This window comes from Tympanuchus pallidicinctus, unplaced genomic scaffold (assembly GCF_026119805.1).
Source record: "Tympanuchus pallidicinctus isolate F22 unplaced genomic scaffold, pur_lepc_1.0 scaffold9, whole genome shotgun sequence".
Lineage (NCBI taxonomy): Eukaryota > Metazoa > Chordata > Aves > Galliformes > Phasianidae > Tympanuchus > Tympanuchus pallidicinctus.
The window spans coordinates 22983607-23005652 of NW_026294813.1; the positions used below are offsets into that span (position 1 = coordinate 22983607).

Sequence of the window (22046 nt, forward strand, 5' to 3'; positions counted from 1 at the left end):
CATCCTACAGGCAGTAGAAACTGAGCGCACCCTCAGCAGTTTGTGGATGACACCAAGGCTTTTGTGCTTTTGGCAGGCCCAAGGGTGACAGGATGCCACCCAGAGAGACCTGGACAGGCTGAGCGGTGCCTGTGAGAGGTTCTACAAAGCCAAACGCAAGGAGTGCACCTGGGCTGTGGCAACCTGCACCCTCAGTACAAGCTGGGGGATGCAAGGATGGAGCACAGCCCTGCCGAAAAGGACGCGAGGCGCTGCTGGACGGCAGCTGGGTACGAGCCAGCAGTGTCACCTCACAGCCCAGAAAGCCAACCGTGTCCCGGGCTGCATCCGCAGCAGCGTGGCCGGCAGGGCGAGGGGGGGATGCGCCCCTCTGCTCCGAGCTGTGAGACCTCACCTGGAGTGCCGTGTCCAGATGGGGAGTGCTCAGCGCAGGAGGGACGTGGGCCTGACAGAGCGCATCCAGAGGAGGGCTGCAGAAGTGGTGCCAGGGATGGAACAGCTCCCCTGTGAGGACAGGCTGAGAGCAGGGAGGAGAGAAGGCTCCAGGGAGACCTGAGAGCAGCCTGTGAGTGTCTAAAAGGGAGCTGCAGGAAAGAAGGGGGCAGACGCTTCAGCAGGGTCTGTGGCGATAGAACAAGGGGAAATGGCTTCAAGCTTAAAGAGTGGAGATTTAGGTCGAAAAAGTCGTTCACATTGAGGGCGGTGAGGAACCTGAGTGCCCAGAAAGGTGGTGGTGCCCCATCCCAAGGTCATGCTGGATGGGGCACTGAGCACCTGATGGAGCTGTGGGTGCTCCTGTGCACCGCAGGCAGTGGGACCTACTGGTCCCTTCCAACTGTTAGGAACCAATGATCCTAAATGGGGGAAGAGAACCCCATCCTCCAGGAGGGAAAAAACTGAAGGAGGAGGGCGGGAAGGACTAACCAGCTGGGAAAGGACTGGGAAAACAGGCGGACTCCCCTCATCGCCCCGCGCCTCCCACCGCACCGCTCCGCACCGCCCCGGATCTGCGGTGCTGCGGCGCCCCCTGGCGGCCGCGTCGGGCACAGCGGGAGAGCAGCCGCGGCTCCTTCCATCAGCGCCATCCGCTGCAGCGCCGGGACGCCGCGCGGTGTCCGACCGGAGCGGGCGGGTGTAATTCGTTGTAAGAACCCTTCCGTGAGCATTGCGGCTGTCACAGCCGCTCGAGGGAGAAAGGGCAGCGTCGGAAATGAAGTAGGGAGCGTGGTCTTTGCCGAAACATACAAGAATACGTGTATTTAGGTCTCTTACACAACGGAAATCTTGTTTACAGAAAGGAAACCTTGCTGATTATCTGATAACAATCAAGTGGTTGTGAAACATAGTCTCTTATGGAAAGTGTTCCAATTCTTCGGGTTTAGAGACTTCCTTTCAGCTCGGAGTGCTCTCCTTCATATTCACAACTTGGAGCAAATTCTCCATCATCTGATAAAAAGAGAAAAAATGGCATTTACAGAGCAGGCCTGGCAGAAGTCACTCTCTAAGCTCATCAGCCTCATACACAGCTGCCTCGTGTGCTCACATAACAAACACAAAAAGACATCCTTTGTCTTGATCAGCTTAATGGCCAATCAGCAAAGTAAGAGGAAAGTCATTTCCCAGAGCATTCTGTCTGCTATCTCGGTTGATATAACGCCTCATTACTGCTAAAAAGCCGAGACACAGGAACAGTTTAGAGCTTATTGTCCGACTTATACCAAGGCCAGCTTGCAGGACAGATTTCCTTTCCGATCTTTAAACACTTCAACTGCAATTTATCCATGGAATAAAGAGCAGCAAAGTCTTCCTTCAGCCCACAGCTGCCTTAAGACAGAAGGATGGAACTCAGGCACTCCACCCGCCGCTGAATTCCCACAACTGTGATGCTCAGTTCTCTCCCATTTTGACTGTCTGTTTTGATACTGATCCCATTCGGTCTTTCCGAATTTTATTATTATTATTGTTGTTGTTGTTGTTGTTGTTGTTGTTGAGAACTGAATGGCACAGCATGAGCACTGATGGTGGATAATGCTCAGAACAAATCAGAGCTTGCACCCAAGGCTCTGAGCCGAGTTACTTGAAGGGCAGACCTGAATTTACTGCTGCAGCTTTTGACTTCAGGGTCAGTAACTTCCAATCTATGATTTTAAATTCAAAAACTGCACTGAAATTTGACAGGCTCCATGGAACAGAGCCCTTCCCAGCAGCGCCTGCCTTCAATGATGCTCGGTGGAGAGACACAGCAGCTCCCCGTGCTCAGCACCACAGCACTGCTCCCTGCCTGCAGCTCCCTGGTCACTCTTTGGTCCCAGGGCAGGTAATGCATCGCTGCACAGCACACAAATCACTCTTGCTCACACTTCAGTACCTCCACCCAAAGGGCAGTTTCACAGCGAACCAATTCCGAACACGGGATCTGCTGCCTCTCACAGTCAGTTTCTTTTTCAAACACACTGTGGCTGGAAAAGCACAACGGCACCGAGGGCCAACTGCAAACATCCCATAGCCACTGCCCCATCACCATTTGCTCAGCCACCTGATGCCCAGCCACCGTCCCCATACACAGGCAACTCCACTGAGCATGCACAGGAAGCGTGTGGGCCAAGTGCAAGATGGAAGCCCTCAGACCCAGAGAGTATACAAAATATGTGTGTTTAGGTATCAACACTACATCCACAGAACAGAAATCCAGAGGTCGTGTCAGCTCTCATGTCGCCGTGTACACGTGAGGCTGAATTTCCTATGCACCTGAATTTGCCCCTGCAAATAAACACTGCCTCGTCGGGAAAGAAAAATAACAGCAATCGTTATTTAAACATCTGGGAAAGGATCACAAGTTCACCAAGCCTGGAAAAGGCGTCTGAGACCATCCAGTCCAACACCCACCTCCTGCCAGCATTTCCCACTACAACACATCCCCCAGGACAGCATCTGAGCACACAGCCCTCCTGCATCAAAGCAAGTCGCTTTTGGTCTTCAGACCTCCTGCACCCGGAAGGCAGAAGGTCTGTGTTGGGTTGTTGGATGCTGGGGTTTTGCTTTTGGAGCCTGGTGGAAGAACAGTGCATTCTGTCCTCTCCAGGCTGCATGCAATCGGCTGTTTGCATCCAGCAAGAGGAGAGCAGGGGGTAGGCGCCCCTTTCATGGTGCAGGGGAGAGACAAAGCAACTTTGCATGCTGGAAATGAAAGGTTCTGTGGCAAAACGAGGCTCTGCTGATGTCACGTATCACGGTTGCATAGGAGACGTGATTTATTTTGCCACTCGTTTGATAATTCTGGAGATTTAAGGCAATGTTATTCCACGTATTTGTTATTACCCCATTATTTATTCCATAAATACGTTCAATGTCTGACCCCCCCCCCCCCCAAAAAAAAAGTGGATATTAATTCAGAGCAAAAGCACACAGATGTGAATAGAATTCAATAAGGGCAACATCTGGCCATTCAAATACGATTTATTACCAAATGCTTTTAGAAGTAAAAATATTTCCCTCTCCATATAACATAATGGAGTTTGTCTAACTGGATTACAGAGCTGCACGCTGCAGAACTGAGGAAGAGACAAATAGCTTTCCCTTTATAGACCATATCAATCACAGTTATTTTAAACATCGCTGTCATAAAGCCACAGCCAGAAACAAACACACGGGCAGCATTCACATCAGTGCTCTAAGAGACTTAAATCACAGCTTAATTGAATGAGTAAATCCTTATTCAAGTCAGCAGCAATGATTTCACTGCACTGGGAATTCAGGAGGGCAGAGTTACCTCTACAGGAATACGCACTGCTGGAGAATGGGTAGAAAAACCCTTCTCATCAGTGCCTCTAAAAGCACGTGTCACTCTTTCTATACCGTATCAATGCTGCCCAAAAAGAGATGTGCAGCTCCATCACCATCCTGGAACCCGATGCTTTGCAGAGAAAGGAGTCATACTGTAAGTTCTGCAGTGCACACAGCAAGCCTTCCTTTGGACCTCGATTACCTTCTGTTAAACATCCTTCCAAGTACATTTCACGGGGTTTCCCAAAGGAATGGGGGTGAATCTGTACCAAAGCCACACCTCATGAACTGGCGCTCATAGGTACCGTTTCTTAAGGGAAGGAGAGGTTGGATTAAGGACGGCAATCGTTAAAGCTCGCCTGCAGGCAGAGATTGATTCCGTGGGACCAAACACGACCACAGCAGTGGTCAGCATCATCAGGCAGACACACTGATGCCTGGGGAAGGGATTTGGGTGTGCTGAAAGCAGAGCTGGGAGCAGCTTAGCTCCAGGATGAGGTGCCTCGCAAGCCAGAGCAGGCAACAGCAGCCAGAACACACAGCCCGTGTGGGGCAGCTTTATACAGGATGTGTAAAGCTCTCTGCCTCCTCCCTGCATGCACACCTGTTTTTCAGCTCGGTTCTGCTGATTTGACACAGAACTTGCTGCTGATGCGGTCATCTCAGCCTGGGGAAGTGCCAGAAAAACCAAGAATGTTGGCAACCAGGGGGGGCTGAAAGGGAATCTGGGCACTGAAACCTGTGGAACACCTGGTGAATTGTTCATAAATCACGGCGTATGTGACCCACGATTCCTAATCAAGGGTAAAATCCTGCTTCACTGAATGAATGCTGCGTTTACTGAATGACTGCTGCGTTAGACACGCTTCTGATAACGATCAGGTCAATGCAGAAGTCAAGAGATGGTATGCCACTTTAAAACAAAAACTGTAAGGAATGCGCTCACACATTTTGTCTTACTTACATCTTTCCAGCTGCTGCTGTCATCTGTCTCCCAGGAGTTCCTGGCGTGCCAGGGAAGCCCTCCTTTTGAGAAGTGAGAACTTTTATTTTCATTCCCTTCCAGCAGCTGTAGCAAATGTTTGGACATTTCTTCCCGCTGCAGATAGTCATCCAGCTGCTTGATATTTTCAGGTGAGGCTGAAAATGGGATCTTGTTTTCTTCTTCATAAGCATAAGGAAAATCCCCAGTGCTCTTTTTCCCCATTAAGTGCCCTGTAAGAACAAGGACTGTGGCATGAAATTCATCCAAACAGGCAAAACATGGCTTTAAGGGTACAAACATCAGCTAGGAGTAGTGATGGTATGGAGGGAGGGGAGGGGAGGGAAAGGGAAAAGGAAGGGGAAAAGGAAAGGGAAGGGGAACGGAAGCAAGATTTTGAAACTGAAGCACAGCAGGGACTGAAGGCGCTGTCAGTGTTACACACAACTGATTTCTTACGCCGGCAGTGGGGATGTTGCTACAAACCGGAGAGAGATAACCAAGCATTTTGCCGGAAATAGGGAGCAGCACCTGATTAGAATGGTGAAACAAGTTGTGAGTGAAGAAGCTGAAAGTTTAGACTTCCCATGCCTTGATGTCGGATGTAGGAACTCGTCTCGCACAGCCACAGCCCGCCCGGCGCTCCCGGGACGGAGCGGGGAAGGAGACCCGACGGCGGCGGCGGGCGAGCAGCACGGAGCCCCCGGAGCGGCCAGCGGAGCGCGGGGGGCGGCACGGAGACTTACCCACAGCCCAGTGACTGCCGCGGGGGTAGATCTTGGTGAGCGCTGGGGAGCCGCCGGGCTGCAGCGGGGCCGCTCCGCCCTGCGCAGCCAGCAGAGCCAGCAGAGCCAGCAGCGGCAGCGCGCCGGGCCGCCGGGGGCCGCCGCCGCCCATCGTGCCGGTGCCGCTTCCCTGCCCGCGCCGCCGTCTAGCCGCACTCCGCTGCGGGCCGGCCCCAGCCCGGCTTCGCGCTCCGGCTCTGGCTGCGGCTGGGCCGAGAGCGCTGCTGACACGCCGCCTCTGACGACCCCCATTTATACGAAGCCGGGACCGGAGCTCCCGCGCCTGACGCCTCCTCACGGGGCCGGGGCTGCGGCCGCCCCCGGCCCCCCGTGCCTCCATCCTGCCTCCGGCGGGGGCGGGTGATGCCGCGGGCAGCCGGACCCCCCCGCCCTCCTCCCCGCCCCGGAGGGCTCTCGGAGGGGGGAGGCGGGGTCGGTTCCATCCCGGAGCTCAGCCCCGGCGCTGCCCCTATCCGCCGCACGTGCTCCCCGACGGCCGTCCCGGTGCCGCTCGTCCCGCTCCTCCGGGCCCTGGGGAGCCCGGTTGTCCCGGTGCCGCCGGCGCTCCGGGCTGTCCCCGTTCTCCGCGGGCAGCCGGGCCGTGGCAGCTCTCGCTCTGATGGAGACACAGCCCTACACGGCGCTCGGGGCCGTTTTCACCATTAGTTACGTTCGCGAATTAGAAACTTCCGAGGAGTGGGTTTTCCCCTCGGGTACATCCGGCGGGCTCGGGTCGGTCTGCGCGGGGCAGCAGCGGCGGGGGGGGCTTTGCCGCAGGGACCCGGAATGGGACACGGGGGTCAGGGGACATAAGCGAGGGGATGTCCATGGCACGGTGCGGTTTTACCGTCGGCCGTGCAGGTTCTCATGTCTGTGTCCTAATTTACGTGCTAAAGCAAAGTGCCGTCAATACGGCTTGGGGCAGGGAGCCGGGTGACATCTCCGCTGCAGGAACTCCTTTTTGGAAGAAGTTAAAAACAAAAATGTCTTATCTTCTTTACAGAAAGCACAAGTGTTCACAGAAGCAGTTTGCCTCTCTGGATGGGAATGCCTGAACAGGCTGAGAAGTTTTTGCAAGAGCTTAAGGGGGAAAAAAGTTGCTCCCGCACTTCTGAGGTGGAGAGATCACTAGAAAACGAGCAAACTCAAAGGACAACATGACTTCAAGCTCTGAGGCAGTTTCTTTTAATTTCCAGTTATCACCTGAAGTTGCTGTTGCAGGTATTTGCAAATACAACTCGGGTTTGCAGCACTTTCTCCTTGTGGTGTTCCAGCACTTCAGGGCACCCAGAGCTGGCCAGCTGTATTGATGAATGGAAAGCTGTTCCTCACTGGCACAGGTTGCCCAAGGAGGCTGTGGATGCCCCATCCCTGCAGGCATTCAAGGCCAGGCTGGATGTGGCTCTGGGCAGCCTGGGCTGCTGGTTGGCGACCTGCACACAGCAGGGGGTTGGAACTGATGAGCGTTGTGCTCCTTTGCAACCCAGGCCATTCCGTGAGTCTATGATTCTGTGATTTCCACCCTGCTGAGAGCAAGGAGGAGAAGTGGGTGAGTCCCTGAAGTGGATGACAGAGGGCTGTAAAGGCCACCAAGAGCTGGAACACAAACGTGTGCTCCTCAAAGCGGCCTCAGTGGAGTGAAGGTGGATGCGTGGCAGAAGGATGTGCAGCCCTGACGTGCTGCTTGCCCCCAAGGGGAACGGGCAGAGGGGTGAAGTCGCATGGAATTGGTTGATGTGACAGTTCTGTGTCTGGAGAGACACGTCACGGTGTCAGAGATGCTGTTAACAGAGCTGGCTGCGAGGGATAGCCAGGTCCTTCAGCTGACCCCACAGAGCTGCACCCACAGTGCTTCCTGCTGGAAGCTACCAGGGATGTAAAGTAACGTAATTACTGGGCGGATTATCCAGCTCAAGCACTCCTGAAGTCAGTTGTGTACCCTCCTGCATGAGCCAAATTGTTCCCTTGTTTAATCTCAGTTTATTGCGTCTCCTTTTATTGCTTCGTGTGATTCACTCTTTCATTTTTGTTATTCATTATGCGTTCTTGTTTAATTTACAATGGCATTTTCATGCCTCAGTCAGGAGTTTCAGTGCGCGGCGTCGCTACGGAAGACACATGCTCTGTGCTGAGTGACAGCGTCGCCGTCCGTGGGACATCCCAATTGCTCATCACCATTCAAGCCAGGAAATGGAAAACTCAGGAAAAAAAATGTGCATTTTCAGATAAACAGCAACACCAAAGCAGAATGTTTGGCTTTCCTCAGCCACAGTGGCTGCGCCTTTCTCAGATTTTGCCTGTGCATGACATGTCTGCGTCCATCCCACCTGATGAAGGATGCTCTCTCATGTTGGATCTCATCTCACACTGCCTCGGGTTGCTCTGCTTGGAGGCTGCTTCTGGAGCACTTCCATTTTTGTATCTTCTCTCTTCGTCTTAATTTGTTTCCCTGCAGGTTACCATTGCAATTATGGTGAGAAGTAACAGTCTGCAGGGGGGGGATCAAAGTAGGGCTTGAGGTGATTATTATTTTTTTAATATATTTTTTATTTTTTAATTAACATTGGCTTTTTGAATCCTTTTTTTTTGGGAGGGGTGGAGGTGGGAGAAACGCGTTTCGGAGCATCGTCATGAAGCAAATACAGAAATCTGTTGAAGTCCCTCAGGCATTCAGCTGAGTCATTTGAAGCAAGCCACCAATAGAAACTCCACTTGAGGGATTTTTGAAAGAGAAAACCAATGATTAGCCAAAATGGAAGCAGCTCTGAAGGCCTGTCTGCCTTTTCTTAGGCTTACCTTTGCTCTTATGCTGACAGTCATCCTGAAAGTCAGTGAGAACACGTGCTCAGAGGAGGAAACTGAGTCCTATGGGGTGCCTTCTGCCCTAAAGAAGGAACCCGGTAACGGCTACAAGTATGCAAGCTTCAAGGAACAGCTCTCCTTGTTTGAAGACCCCTTTTTGCTCATCATGTATCTGTCCACGTGTCAAAGTAAGTGACTGTGTGGAAAAGCATGGCTGCGTTTTAATGCTGCTCTCACAGCACTGCTGTTTATTTTGCTTCCTTCACATTTCAGGCAAACGCGGTCCGTCAGCGAGTCGGATTTTATGGAAATAAAAGGGGGTGAAAGAAAAACACTGCGCCTCTCACCGCCTTTTGTAGCAGTTCTGACGTTGCAGATAGCTCCGATGTGTGCACAGAGCAAACAGGGGTTTAAGTGCATCAGCAATGTAATAAGGGAGCGATCACCGGGGAGCGCTCTGCAAATGTTGGAGATGCTGAATGGTGCAGAGCGGGGCGGGGGGCAGCGCTGTGCAAACAGCCAGACCACAAAGCCATAGAATCTTCATGGGAAGGGACCCCTGAAGGCCATCAGGTCGCACTCCCTGCAGTGCACAGGGACACCCGCAGCTCCAGCAGTGCTCAGAGCCCATCCAGCCCGACCTCGGCTGTCTGCAGGGATGGGGCAGCACCAGCCTCTCTGCTCTTATTGTAAAGAGCTCCGTCCTGTTGATGTTCTTGTGCAAGGAGCTTGGCAGAAGTGAACAACAGGAAGTGATGTGCATTTGTTTAATGAGGCGGAGTTTAAGAAATTCGGCACTGTTTGTGCTGCTGAAGGCTTGAACTGTAGGCCTTGAACCAACGTGGACTTCTGGATGAATCTCACAACCCCTTATGCATCATCAGTATCCAATCATTAACCAAATGGATACGACCATTAGCAAAATACATATCTTGGATAAGGTGCCTCGTTAGCAAGAGATGTAGCTTACATGAAGCATTATGAAAATGTGTGGACCTTTCCTTGTTCAGAAGCATGGTGTCAAGGCTCACTAATACACAGACTCCATGGTTCCTCCTTGAGCCTTGGCCAGGCTGGAAGTGGAATCCAAAGAGGGAGAATTAAACCAGATGTTTCCATGCTTGAAGGTATGTAAGCTTGTCTGTTCAAAGGTAGAAAAGCTGGACTCTCCAGTAGTGAAGCTGGAGATCTCACCTGCCAGGACCTCCCAGCTCCCAGGAAGCAAACCCTCACTGCAACTGGGGCATCCAGTGGATGCAGGTCTGGATGATAGCAAAATATTGGGGCAATTGGTGATGTGTCTTTCCTAATCACTGTAGTTAATCCTAAGTAGTAAGATTAGGGGCATTGCCTTGTTCTGTGCTATTCTTGCTCTATCATTTCATTTATTACCTCCTTTCTTTGAATGCAAGTGAAAATGAACTCACTATGTTAACTTGGTGTCTTGGGGATGGGGCTGACATCGCAGTCTGAGCTGCTTCTATAGAACTTCCTCAGCTGTGGCTGAGTTAGCAGAGCACCCAGCAGGTGACTCATCTGCTGGCTTGCATCTTAGTTTGGCTTAGTTTAGCTTGGCATCTTAGTTTGCAGGCTAAACCTGTGAGAAACAAGCTCAGAGGAAATAGGAAACTACGCTTTGTTTCCCAGTGCCAACTTCCTTCCATGTATAGCTGCAGGTGCTGAGAAGCTAAAATGGAGGAAACTTCATTGCAGGAGGCTGGATTGCTACTAGGCAGTGAGCAGAGGTGATAGGAGGGGCAGAGCCAGGAAGCCCCAGGGCTGTCAATGGCCCCAGGGCTCCAGCCACAACACACAGCAGCTGCAAAAAGGAGATGTTCCTTGGAAGCAGGAGCCAATGCAGCTCCTTGGGCCATGCTGCAGCTGCTGGCGTTGGCATGCAGGCATCCCACTCCCCAAACACAGTTTCCAGTTCAGCTGATGTGACCTTCACTGTCCTGCTGTCCTAACATCACCACGAATGGAATGGAGCTTTGTCTGTAGCAGCTTTGTTTGCTCAATTTGGATCCAGATGTATGTTCAGTTTTCAAATGGCTTCAGAATGGGGATGCTGCCCCCATCCACATCGGATTTTCATATGCCTGCAGATGACACACGCACCCCATAAAGGCTTTCAGTTTTTGCTGATAGCATCGCTACACATGGATGATAGAGAAGCAGAGTTGGTTCTGTACGAAAGCAAGGTGCTGGAGCATGAAAACGGTGACAAAAGAGGTGGAACAGACTGAATCAAGCCAAGCTATAGAGCAGGGAAACATTTAACTTTTCATCCTTTACATTTTGTTTGCTTTGGGCCCACGAGATGTCCAAACACTGATAGAACCCACACAGGCAGGCAAAGGACATGGCTGTTTTCATCACTGTTGGTCACTATCTTGATTAAACACAGAGAGAAAGGGCTGGGCTGGTCCTGTGGGCACCCCGTCTCCTCCTGGTGGGACTGACAGCCACCGCAGGACAGGCGTACAGCAGTCTGTGGGCGCTTCTGCTTTCTCTCCCTTTTGCCTTTCAAAGCACCCTCAGCTGCGGGCTTGGGGCTCTTGAGTGAGTAAGAAAAGACAGTGAGAGCAATGTGTGATGAGCAGAAAAGGCAGAGAGAAGTCTGAACCACCTCTTTGGCGCTGTGAAGAGCTGAGTACTGGAAGGATTTCTCCGTGGGTTTATACCAGTGCTGTCAGCAGCACTGGTGTCAGAAAAGCGAGGCTGTTGGCGCTGTGCAAAGCATCCCTTCTGCAAAAGGCATGTGCTGCATCATTTGCATTTTTTTTCTCTGAGAAAAAGAGACGTGATTAATCAGGCTTAATATTCAGTATCGCTTCCTCTCTGCTGAGAAAGAGGCTTCATATTCTGCATTGACAGAAGTATCATGATTACAGCACAAATGCTCTCACTGAGCTGTGTAGGGCCTTGGCACTGTAAGGCACCCTAAACCCTCAGGTGGTTTAATTTCACATCTTCTCAGTGCCGTGAGTTAGAACGTCAGTGCAAGGAAGGGTTCAGGTGCCCACAGAGCTCTGTGCCTTATGGCTTTGGATGCTATCTATCTCGTGGTGTTTCTTTGCTCCTCCAGCACCACCCCAGATATGAGGATCTCTCAGGCTAGCCAGCATTTGCTTTTCTTTTTCCCAGAGGCTTTGATGAGTCTGCTCCACTCACAGACCCAGCGGAGAACAACCAGCCAAGCTGCACCGGCTCCTCCAAACATCAGTGTTTAAAGACCCTCCCTTCATTTTGTACCAGTCTGGTCTTCAGTTCTTCTAGTTCTCAGATACGTCAACAAATTGATGCAAGAAGCATCAGCATCAGACATCTCATTCCTACACCAACACAAAGCCCTCAGGAGGCAGGCACTGGGAAAAGACCTATTCTCAGGCTGTTCTCAGCACAGCACCTCCACCTCAGTCCCAGCAGACTGCAAAGGCCAAGAGGTGGATTGTCTGCACCGGATGGTTGAACAAGTTGCACACTTGTTTTGGTTTACAAAAGCTGCTTAGTTTGGATGCGATTAGCAGCTCTCTGTGTATCCAGCTGAAATCAGGAAGGTAAGTGGAGCTGTGCTGTCATGCACAGCACCGAAGAGCAGGTACAGCAGGACAAACAACGCCGAGCAATAAGAGCAGGTAATGTAGGTGCACCTGCATTTAACTCTACCACCAGCCAGTTCCACAGGATGGGGTTATCAGGGAGCCAGAACGAGACGCAGGATTTCACTCTCAAGAATTACAATCTTCCAAGCACAGCTAAGTCAATCCTGGCTCGTTTTTACCCACTTTGTGTTTCCTCAGCACAAAATTCCCACCAAAACGGGCAGAATTTATCATAGCACTTATGTGCAGAGTCCCAGTCTCACAGTGAGGACTGTGATTGTATGGAAGCAATTCCAATTTGAGTAACACCACCCGTGCACTGCCCCCAAAAATTACTGCATTTTTACTTAACCGTGATGACATACTTCCAGAAAGACTGCATTAAGAATAACTGCATTACTCTGACAGGCCCTTTATTATGCTCAATTTTAATTCTGCACCAATTGAATAACTCGTTTTTATATTAGGGTTTGTTGTGATAACTGCTCAGTAGGACACAGAAGAAGCATAGTGCTCGGAAGAACCCAGCAGCTGCCTGCCTTTCAGTTGGAGCAGAAGGGGTGCCACGGTTGTGTAACGGCGTATTTCTGCAGAGGTGGGGGATTGCAGAAGAAACAGACCTCCATAGGAAAGAAAGCATCACGCTGTTCCTCATCAGAGCTACAAAAACAAAGCACGCCAAGAAAACAAGTTCTGCTTTGTTGAGGGTACAATGCTGACACTGGAAGCCAAGGAGACCCAGGACTTCACGTAAGGCTGTTCTTAGCTTAAAATGAAAGATCAGTCTTATGTCTGACACTCTTCAGGTGTCATAGACAGAACAACACGTCCTCAAAACAGGAATCTGGGTTATGCTTTTTCCTGACTGGTAATATTACTGAGCGCACCACTGTGCTTTTCATCTAGTAATTCGGGTTTCTATAAAGCCCCGGGAAAAATTTGTTGGTTTTATTTCACAGGTAGGAACACAAAAGCAAGAACGTCAACAGCCTGAATTCTAGAATCATGTCATGACCCAAAAAATCAGGTCCTTCCCTTCTTCATCGCTAGAACATCAAGGAGCAAGTTTCACGTTCAGAGAAAAGAAGTTTCCATTTCTCAATGAAGAGTGAAAGTTCCTTTCTGTGTTATTGCTTTTGTTATTGCTTCCGTATTATTGCATTTTTTCCTTCCTCCAGACCCACACCCAGCATGTTTTCTTTAGGTAAAAGTGTGGCCAAACTCCTACAGCTCACCACATTCAGACATGTGCACTGTGTCTTTCTAAGTGCTGACAGAAAAGCTCGTAAGGTTGTGAACAGAAAGAGCAAAACACCTCAACAGGCAGGCAGGAGAAAGCGAGGGGAGCCTCCATTATACTGCAGTCTGAGAGCAATGCACCCACAGCACAGCAAGGAGTGCATGAGCTGCTCCAGCTCTGGACGGTCACTATCTCCCTTCTGCAGAAGGCCAAGTGGAAGCACTGCTTATTTCAGATAGCAAATACGCCATTAAGGAATGAACCCAGAGCCAAAAGCTTCACTCATCAGTAACACCCTTTATTTAGACAAGACAAAAGTTTGCACAGCTTTGGAACCGTAGACAGAAGTTAAAACATCTGAAATATATTACGCTTTTTTTATCCCCATATATTTAACTTGATACGTCGTTCTTGGAAAGCTGACTTCCTTTTTTGTGCCTCAGGATTCCCGTTTCAGGAGCACATAAGCTCCCATCACTGCCAGCAGAGCATACTGCAGAAGAAAATACAGAAAGGAGACTGATGACAACTCTTCTCCAGGGAAGTTCTGACATGACAAACTGCTCAAAACGTGCCCCCTGCAACATGACACGCGGCAGCGAGCAGTTGCAGTTCCTGCAGAATTACAGCAATATTTCGTATACAGCAATATTCTTTATAAATAAGCATTACTGTATGTGCTTAATTCATGAGGTAGCTGTAAACTGCCTTCGAATCAATAAAAGCACCACTTTCTGCCAGGCTGCAGACAAGAAAACAATGCTCCTTCTACACTAGGTAACAAATTCTGTTCTATAAGCCAGACTCTTTCCTTATTACCTTACGTGGTATTTTACAGCTTTAGATTTACGTATTCAAGCTGCCTGCATACATACCTTAAATTTCGGATAGTCATTCATTATTATGGTTACCATACCAACATAAGGCAAAAACCTGTAACGGAAGAACAGAGGAAGGTAAAATGAACCCTCAGGAGTGTCCAATAATGGGTTTCAGAGGAAACAAACACTCAAGCAGACAACAAGGGCCTTAAGGATGATGTGCATCTCACAACGCAAACTCAGGAGCAGACTCTCACAGCGCCCATTCCTTCCATCACACAGATGCCTCACCTTGCTAAATATTATCCACAGCATTTGAAATACGTGTGCACCCCACAAACGGCATGAGGCTCCAAGCAGGAGTTGCTCCAGGTGCAAATTTCTTACACAAAACTACGGATAACTTGAGAAAATCCTCTTCTCAAGCAGGGAAGTGGACAAATGCTGAAACCTTACACAGAATCACTGTGGGATGTGGGAATCATTTCCTGGCAGCTTCCAGAAGCCACAAGAAAAGGTTGGTTGACTGCTGCACACTGGTGAACTATTTTTATTACACGCTGCTTCTTCAAGAAATTAATTGCCACTCCAGAACAGCGAGCAGACTGCAGAAAGTAACTTTCCCACGGAAATTAGCTTAATTACCAGCCTACTTAAGAAGTTCAAAAATACCACACTGTTCACTCTGTACCCAGCAGAACCCAGATTTAAGGTCATCACTTGTTCTCTGTTTCAGTAAAAAAGAACACAGCCATTCTGCATTACTTACCCCCTTGCTCTTCCAACAACGTCTTTCTTCTCCAACCAGTTCTGCCCCTCTTTGTACAAGCCTCTGTCATCAACTTCATTGTTATCACCTTTGGTCAGAAATTTGATGTTCCCATTTTCTCTAAAAGGCAACGAGGTGATAAACTGAACCACTTAATGCAAAAACTTCAATCAACATCCTGAAAGCACACAATGGAGACGGGAAGTACTACAAGATTAGATAACCAGGTTTACTTCCAGTCCTGCTTATTAACAGGCACCATTAAGTCATCAACATTACAGCCTTTACTGACAACAAATTTCAGCAGGAGAGGTGGTACAAAATGCTCCCCGACTGGCACCTGATGTCAGCAGTTATGTGATGACTATGAAAGGCACTCACTTTTAATTTTTTAGAACTAAAACAGTATTTGCTGTTTTACAAAACAACCCCCCACACATACATTGCTACTCTCTGTATTTTCAGGAGAGCACAGACTAATTAAAAAACAAAACAAAACAAACAACAGCACCCAACCATAAAACCAACCCCCCTCCTTAAGAGGAAGCATCATTTTAATGGAAGATCTCAAATCAAAATTTAGCTTAGTCCTCCTCTGAGGTTAATACAAATCAATTAGCGATCAATTAGCACAGTTGCAAATCTGCACATAACTCAACATTTTGTCACTGCAACACACTTTCAAGTCACTCACTCTTTAGTGACACCGTACAGCAAAACCTCAGTTGTATCTGGTATTTGTAAAAGGGAGAATAAAAAAATAATACAGGTCATCAGTCTTTAAATATCATCGAGTGGACGAAACATTTTGTGGGGCTGTTACTGCATGGGAAACCCTGTGTGCAGGGCTATGGCCCAGCAGTGCTGATACCCCAACTTCTGGCCATTAAGAAGGTTCATTCCTTTTGCAGGAACAGAGATTTTAAACCCTAAACCTACCCAAATAATAACCTTTCCCTACTGCTTCAAATGGAAATAGTGTTTTCTGTGCTTTGTTTGGTATAATTCGAAGTGCTGATCTTAGAAAACCTGTCAAGTTTTGCTCCCTTTCTAGCACTATGTATGTGTGGATGACACATGCAGGATTTTGGTTCAACACTTGCTCAGAGCTCCTAAGGAGCAAATACTCCAGTGCTTCCTATATGCACACTACCTTTTCACTGTGCAAAAGCAGAACTGCCTTGGGAAGAACTGCTCATGATGTGAGGCCTGTGCCAGAAGGGTAAAAACAGCACAACTCCCTGTGGCATAAATCGACCTACTTTGAACCTGAGCAATTTTGCTGAAGGATGGGAGGCAGGGTCACAGGATGCACGCCCCAGAACTGGGAACAGATCACATCCTACTGACCAGCTGCACATTAAAGCAAATCCTCAAGTGCTCCTTTTCATGAGATATTCCCAAACTGAAAAGCAACTGAAAGTCACAGTGAGGGAAATTGTATTTAGAAAGAAGGGAAAGGCCAAGCTGCATTACTTTTCATGAATCTTGATTACTCTGTGAACAATTGGAATGTCTCTGCCTTCAACCTTAAACACGACTATTTCACCAGCTCTGATTGGGTCATCGTGGAAATTTGTTAAGAATAAGAGGTCTCCCCTGTGAAAAGCTGGCTCCATGCTGCCACTACAAAAAAAAAAAAGAGAAGGAAAGAGTTTATTAGCACCATCAGGAACACCACGCAGATAACTAACATGCAACCCAAAGCCCAGTGAGCCCCAGTCTGGGCCAGCCCCTAGAAGACATCCTCACTGCCTCAGTGAAAGTAACAAACAAGCTGTACAGAAAAGTAACAGTACCATACAGTACCAACAAAGGAACAAAATGAGCCATTCAGGTTAAGACAATGTGACAGACAAAAGCCAGGAAGTGTTTCACAGAAACACACGAAATGCTTCTCTGGGTAGAGTTGAACTGACAGGAATGAGGCTTATTTTTATATCAATGATGGCTAATCATGATCATGATAATGAGGGCTGAAGCACCTCCCCTATGAGGACAGGATGAGGGAGCTGGGCTTGTTCAGCATGGAGAAAAGAAGGCTGCGGAGTGACCTCATGGCAGCTTTCAGTACCTAAAGGGAGCCTGCAAACAGGAGGGGAGTCAACTCTTGGAAATGGGAGATAACAGCAGGACAAGGGGAAATGGTTTGAAGTTGAGGGAGGGAAGATTGAGGTTGGATGTCAGAGGAAGTTCTTTGCTATGAGAGTGGTGAGGTGCTGGAACAGCTGCCCAGAGAGGCTGTGATGCCCCGTCCATCCCTGGAGGTGTTCAAGGCCAGGTTGGATGGGGCCCTGGGCAGCCTGGGCTGCTCTGAAATGTGGAGGTTGGTGGCCCTGCGTGTGGCAGGGGGTTGGAGCTTCGTGATCCTTGAGGTCCCTTCCAACCAGGGCCGTTCTGTGATTCTGTAATGATCAGAAAAACTGATGTCTTTTTTCCAGTCAGACATTTTTTGTTATTTTGGTAATAGCTTTCGAGGTAGGATTTCGGGCTCTGTCACCTGTCACAGTAATGGACTTTTCCCATTAAAATGCTGTTATTTTCTGCATGATTCCTTACTGATGTCCATTCTGTTTCTCTAAGGCTGAACCTTCCATGAACATACATTTAACTTCATTAATTTGATGAGCACACAGAAGCCTGCAGGACTGGGTCTTGACATGCCATAAATTACCACTGAGAGAGAGGCAATGCTCCACCGTAACTAATAAAAGGAGTTTTACCATAATATAGCTTTAAAATAAACGTCCATGTGGTAAAAAATAAATTAACAAATAGACCTAACACTGTTCAATGCCTTTAGAAAACACAACACAGAATTTCTCAGGCATAGAATCACAGCATGGCCTGGGTTGCAAAGGAGCACAGCGCTCATCCAGTTCCAACCCCCTGCTGTGTGCAGGTCACCAAACAGCAGCCCAGGCTGCCCAGAGCCACATCCAGCCTGGCCCTGAATGCCTGCAGGGATGGGGCATCCACAGCCTCCTTGGGCAACATGAGTGATCTCAGGGAGCTGCTCCGTTCCTTAAGGAAACAGACCGAGGTCTCACACAGCTGCTGCTCCACACACATTACTGACAGCCTGCATTCTAAGCACGGAGGGAGCTCTGCTCCGTGCGGGTGCGATTCAGACCTGCACAGCTGCCTGTGGAGCAGGGAAGGAGCCCGACGCCTTAAGCAGCGCAGTACCGTCACTCACCTGAGCACCACAACGATGGGGCTCTCGCTGCCAGTGATGACGATGAGCCCTTTCCATATCATGAGGGCAGAGGAGACGATCATCGCAAAATTTAGGACCTGGTAATACAGCTGCACGGGACGAGAGAACATGTTCAGCGTGTTTTCACAAGTTGCGGTGTCACATTAAGCACGAGGCAGATTTCCGGCCCACAGCAGCGAGCCGCAGCGCCGTTCCGGCCGCAGCCATACGCCAGCAGCGCTTACGCACCGGCTGCTCCGGGACCCGGCGGCATTCCAACGCCCCGAGATGCCGTCAGCCCGGGGACAGCCGCCTCCGACCCCCCGCCCCGGCCCGCTGCTACCTGCCGCTTGTTCATGCGCCGCAGATCCCCGAAGAGATCCATGGCGGCCCGCGGACAAGCACCGATCCCCGGCTCTGAGCGCTCGTCTCCAGCGCAGCCCCGCGGCCCTACCGCTCCCACCGCCGGAGCGCCCGGCTCCCCGGGATTTGTAGTTCTTTTCTCCAGCTCGCCCCGCCCGCGCCCAGTATCGCGCGAACGCTGATGAACTACAGTTCCCGGCATGCACCGCGGATCGGGGTCCTGACGTCAGGACCCCGCCTGCTCACGCAGGTGCCTGACGCTCTTTCGGCCGACGGGGATCGGGGCGGGAGCGCGAGCAGGCAGCTACGCGGAGCGAGCCGAGACTGTGCGCGGGGCAGCAGAGGGACAAGCAGCGCGGCGGGGCTCTCCTCCACGGCCGAGCCGTTCGGGTCAGGCGGCTGCCGGGCAGCTCTCGCGGCCACCGTCGTGGCGTGGGCGCAGCGCATTGGCAGCCGTGGGGCCGTGCGGGGCGGGCCGAGCGCCGCGGTGCGGGGCTGCGGTGCGGTGGCGTGTAGTTCGTCCTTTGAATAGCCTTAAAACGGCGTGTCCAACCTGCTAGATTCATGTTTTACCGCCCTTTTTGTGTGTGTGTGTGTTTGTGGTTTAATAATTACATATATAAAATCTCGTTAGTTACATGCACTTATATATATCTGTCTTTATAGTATGTATATATGTATATTATAATATGTATAACATATAATAATATATAATATTATATAATATGTATGTATAGTATGTATATATATATATAATAATATGTATAACATATAATAATATATAATATTATATAATATTGTATATAATAGTATGTGTTTTATATATGTATATGTATATAGATAGATAAATAGATATGCTTGTTTATTGGGGAAGAAACACGCACAGGAGCGATCTCAGAGGCTGTGAGGACTTCCAGTTCTCTCACTGCGTGCAGCAAGGCTGTTTATTCCTTGAAAGGCTGTGGTCTGTCCTCAGGAGTGTTTGCTGGGTGGGTTCTTGCCTACCCAAGAAACAGAGAGGGTTTTTGTACCACGCTGCAGAGACGGGCTAAAAATGAATAGGGCTGTTTCCCTGTGCAGATCTGCTCGCCTTTTTTCAACACAGAGGGTTGAAAGTGATGGTTGGGATGACATGATAAAGAAAAACCCTTCATGACGAGTCCGTCCCAGCTCCTGCTCGGGTGGCTGCTGGCTGCATGCTGTGATGTTTGCAGGGGGGCCGTTGGTGGGCTGTGCTGCTGAAATCTGCCTCTCAGTCACCACCTTTTCCCCTGAGTGCATTTCCCACTGCACTGATATTTATGCAACTGAGAGATGCCAGTCACAAAACCACTAATTAAAATACATCGTACGAGTTACTTGTTGTCTAATTACGTTTCACTCCCAGAAGATTGCTCTCCTAAAGCCGAAGGAGGACCAAACTCTGCCTGTTTGCCCCAGAAGTGTTTGTAGCTGGAGTGAATCATTGAATATTGTGATTTACAGAGGTGTGGCAGTACTGACTGCAGCCCCAACAACCACAGGTGATTATAAACAATATCTGACAATTAAACCTGTGCTAAATTTACTTTGCTGTTGGAATAAAGCAGTTTTTTTGATTATGGAGGCACTTCTCATCTGTTGAAAGAATTCATGATGTTAATGCATGAATATCACATACAGAATTAATACAGTTAATGCAGAATATCACATTTGCTTTAATTACAAAAAAAAAAAAAAAAAAAGTACCCACCTTTTGTACCGAAATCTTTTGTATCACACCCACGTTGCTACTAAATAAAGAGTTCAAAGCTTATTCTGCAGGCAATGATATGCATATATCTAGGAGGTGGTTGCATCATTGCCCCTGGAGGTGTTCAAGGAAGGGGTAGATGTGGCACTGAGGGACAAGGCTTAGTGGGGAAATACTTTAGTTAGGTCAGTGTTTGGACTGGATGATCCTGGAAGCATTTTCCAACCTTCGATTCTGTGATTCTGTCGTCTATGCAATTACAAATATTTGGCAATTTCCTGTCCTGCGTCTCTCTCAAACACTGCTGTGCCACGTGCAGGAGGACTGGGCGGCTGCAGGGAAGTCAAGCCACAAAGCCCTGGGTCGTGCTGTGCTTTGCTGGCTCCTGTGGTCACTGGGATCCACAGCAACTCAGAATGCTGGGGCTGCTGCAGGATTCTGACAGTGGAAAGATGACACGAGGGCTTAGGGTACTGCTGTGCTGCCAGGCCTTCTTGTAAACGTAGCTCTGTGGGGTCCCACTGCAGTTAAGTTCACCAGGTGAGTGGCTGAAATGAGGAGATGGGTTTACATCCCAGAGAATGGCTGCAGTGCTGCACCACACAGCGTGGAGCCGAGGGGCTGACAGGAAAATGGAATCTGTTACTGTTTGTAGGGCTCAGATCCACAAAACACACCTGTTGTGGACTGGGAATACCCGAATTCCTGACAGTAAGGATGAGCCATTCGCCTCAGAAACTGTAGCATCTGAGGGAAAGTAAAGGATGGTGGTGGAATCATTTTTTGCAGGCATTCTGGTAGAGAAAATGATATTTTAAAAAAAGCCTTGAAATACCAGAATCCAATTTGGTAAGAAAAAGAAAGAGAAAGCAGAGTCACTCTAAACTAACCAGGTTCCATCCAACCCTACAATCCATGGTTCTGTGACCTTCAAGGTCCCTTCCAACCCTACACTCCAAAATTCAGTGACCTTCAAGGTCCCTTCCAAGTCTACATTCCATGGTTCTGTGACCATAAATTTCCATTCCAACCCTACATTCCATGGTTCTGTGACATTCAAGTTCCAATCCAACCATACATTCCAAGGTTCTGTGACCTACCCGGTTCCTTTCATACCTAAATTCCATGGTTCTGTGACCTTCAAGTTCAATTTCAACCATACATTCCATGCTTCTGTGACCTTCAAGGTCCATTCCAACCCTACATTCCATGCTTCTGTGACCTACAAGTTCCCTTCCAACCCCATTTTCCAAGCTTTTGTGACCTTCAAGTTCCCTTACAACCCTACATTCCATGCTTCTGTGACATTCAAGTTCCCTTCCAAAGCTACATTCCATGCTTCTGTGACCTCCAAGGTCCCTTCCAACCCTACATTCCATGCTTCTATGACCTACAAGGTCCCTTCCAACCCTACATTCCATGCTTCTGTGACCTTCAAGGTCCCTTCCAACCCTACATTCCATGCTTCTATGACCTTCAAGGTCCCTTCCAACCCTACATTCCATGCTTCTATGACCTGCATGTTCCATTCCAACCCTACATCCCATGGTTCTTTAACCTATGACATCCTTTCCAACCCTACATTCCATGCTTCTATGACCTTCAAGGTCCCTTCCAAACCTACATTCCATGCTTCTATGACCTTCAAGGTCCCTTCCAACCCTACATTCCATGGTACTGTGACGTCCAAGTTCCCTTCAAACCCTATATTCCATGCTTCTGTGACCTTCAAGTTCCATTCCAACTCTGCATTCCATGCTTCTGTGACCTTCTTTGTCCCTTCCAACCCTACATTCCATGCTTCTGTGACCTCCAAGGTCCCTTCCAACCTTACATTCCATTCTTTTCTGACATTCAAGATCCCTTCCAACACCATTCAAAGGTTCTGTGACCTTCAACATCCCTTCAAACCGAGCATTCCATCGTTCTGTGACCTTCAAGGTCCCTTCCAACACTACATTCCAT

At 49.2% G+C, this 22046-nt stretch overlaps 2 protein-coding genes across 2 annotated transcripts; both read right to left on the bottom strand.

Annotated features, from left to right (window-relative positions):
* Window positions 1-1228: 1228 nt before the first annotated feature.
* On the bottom strand, window positions 1229-6160 carry GRP (gastrin releasing peptide). Its single transcript, XM_052670101.1, has 3 exons — window positions 5512-6160; window positions 4748-4998; window positions 1229-1446 (listed from the first exon to the last, which is right to left on the bottom strand). Exons 1-3 carry the CDS (start codon window positions 5888-5890, stop codon window positions 1393-1395), a joined length of 684 nt encoding a protein of 227 aa, XP_052526061.1. The 5' UTR covers window positions 5891-6160; the 3' UTR covers window positions 1229-1392.
* Window positions 6161-13474: 7314 nt separating this feature from the next.
* On the bottom strand, window positions 13475-18471 carry SEC11C (SEC11 homolog C, signal peptidase complex subunit). The gene is made up of 6 exons (XM_052670104.1): window positions 18330-18471; window positions 17987-18096; window positions 16264-16413; window positions 14788-14907; window positions 14073-14130; window positions 13475-13690 (listed from the first exon to the last, which is right to left on the bottom strand). The coding sequence occupies exons 1-6, from the start codon at window positions 18369-18371 to the stop codon at window positions 13637-13639; spliced, it is 534 nt and encodes a 177-aa protein (XP_052526064.1). The 5' UTR covers window positions 18372-18471; the 3' UTR covers window positions 13475-13636.
* Window positions 18472-22046: the final 3575 nt, after the last annotated feature.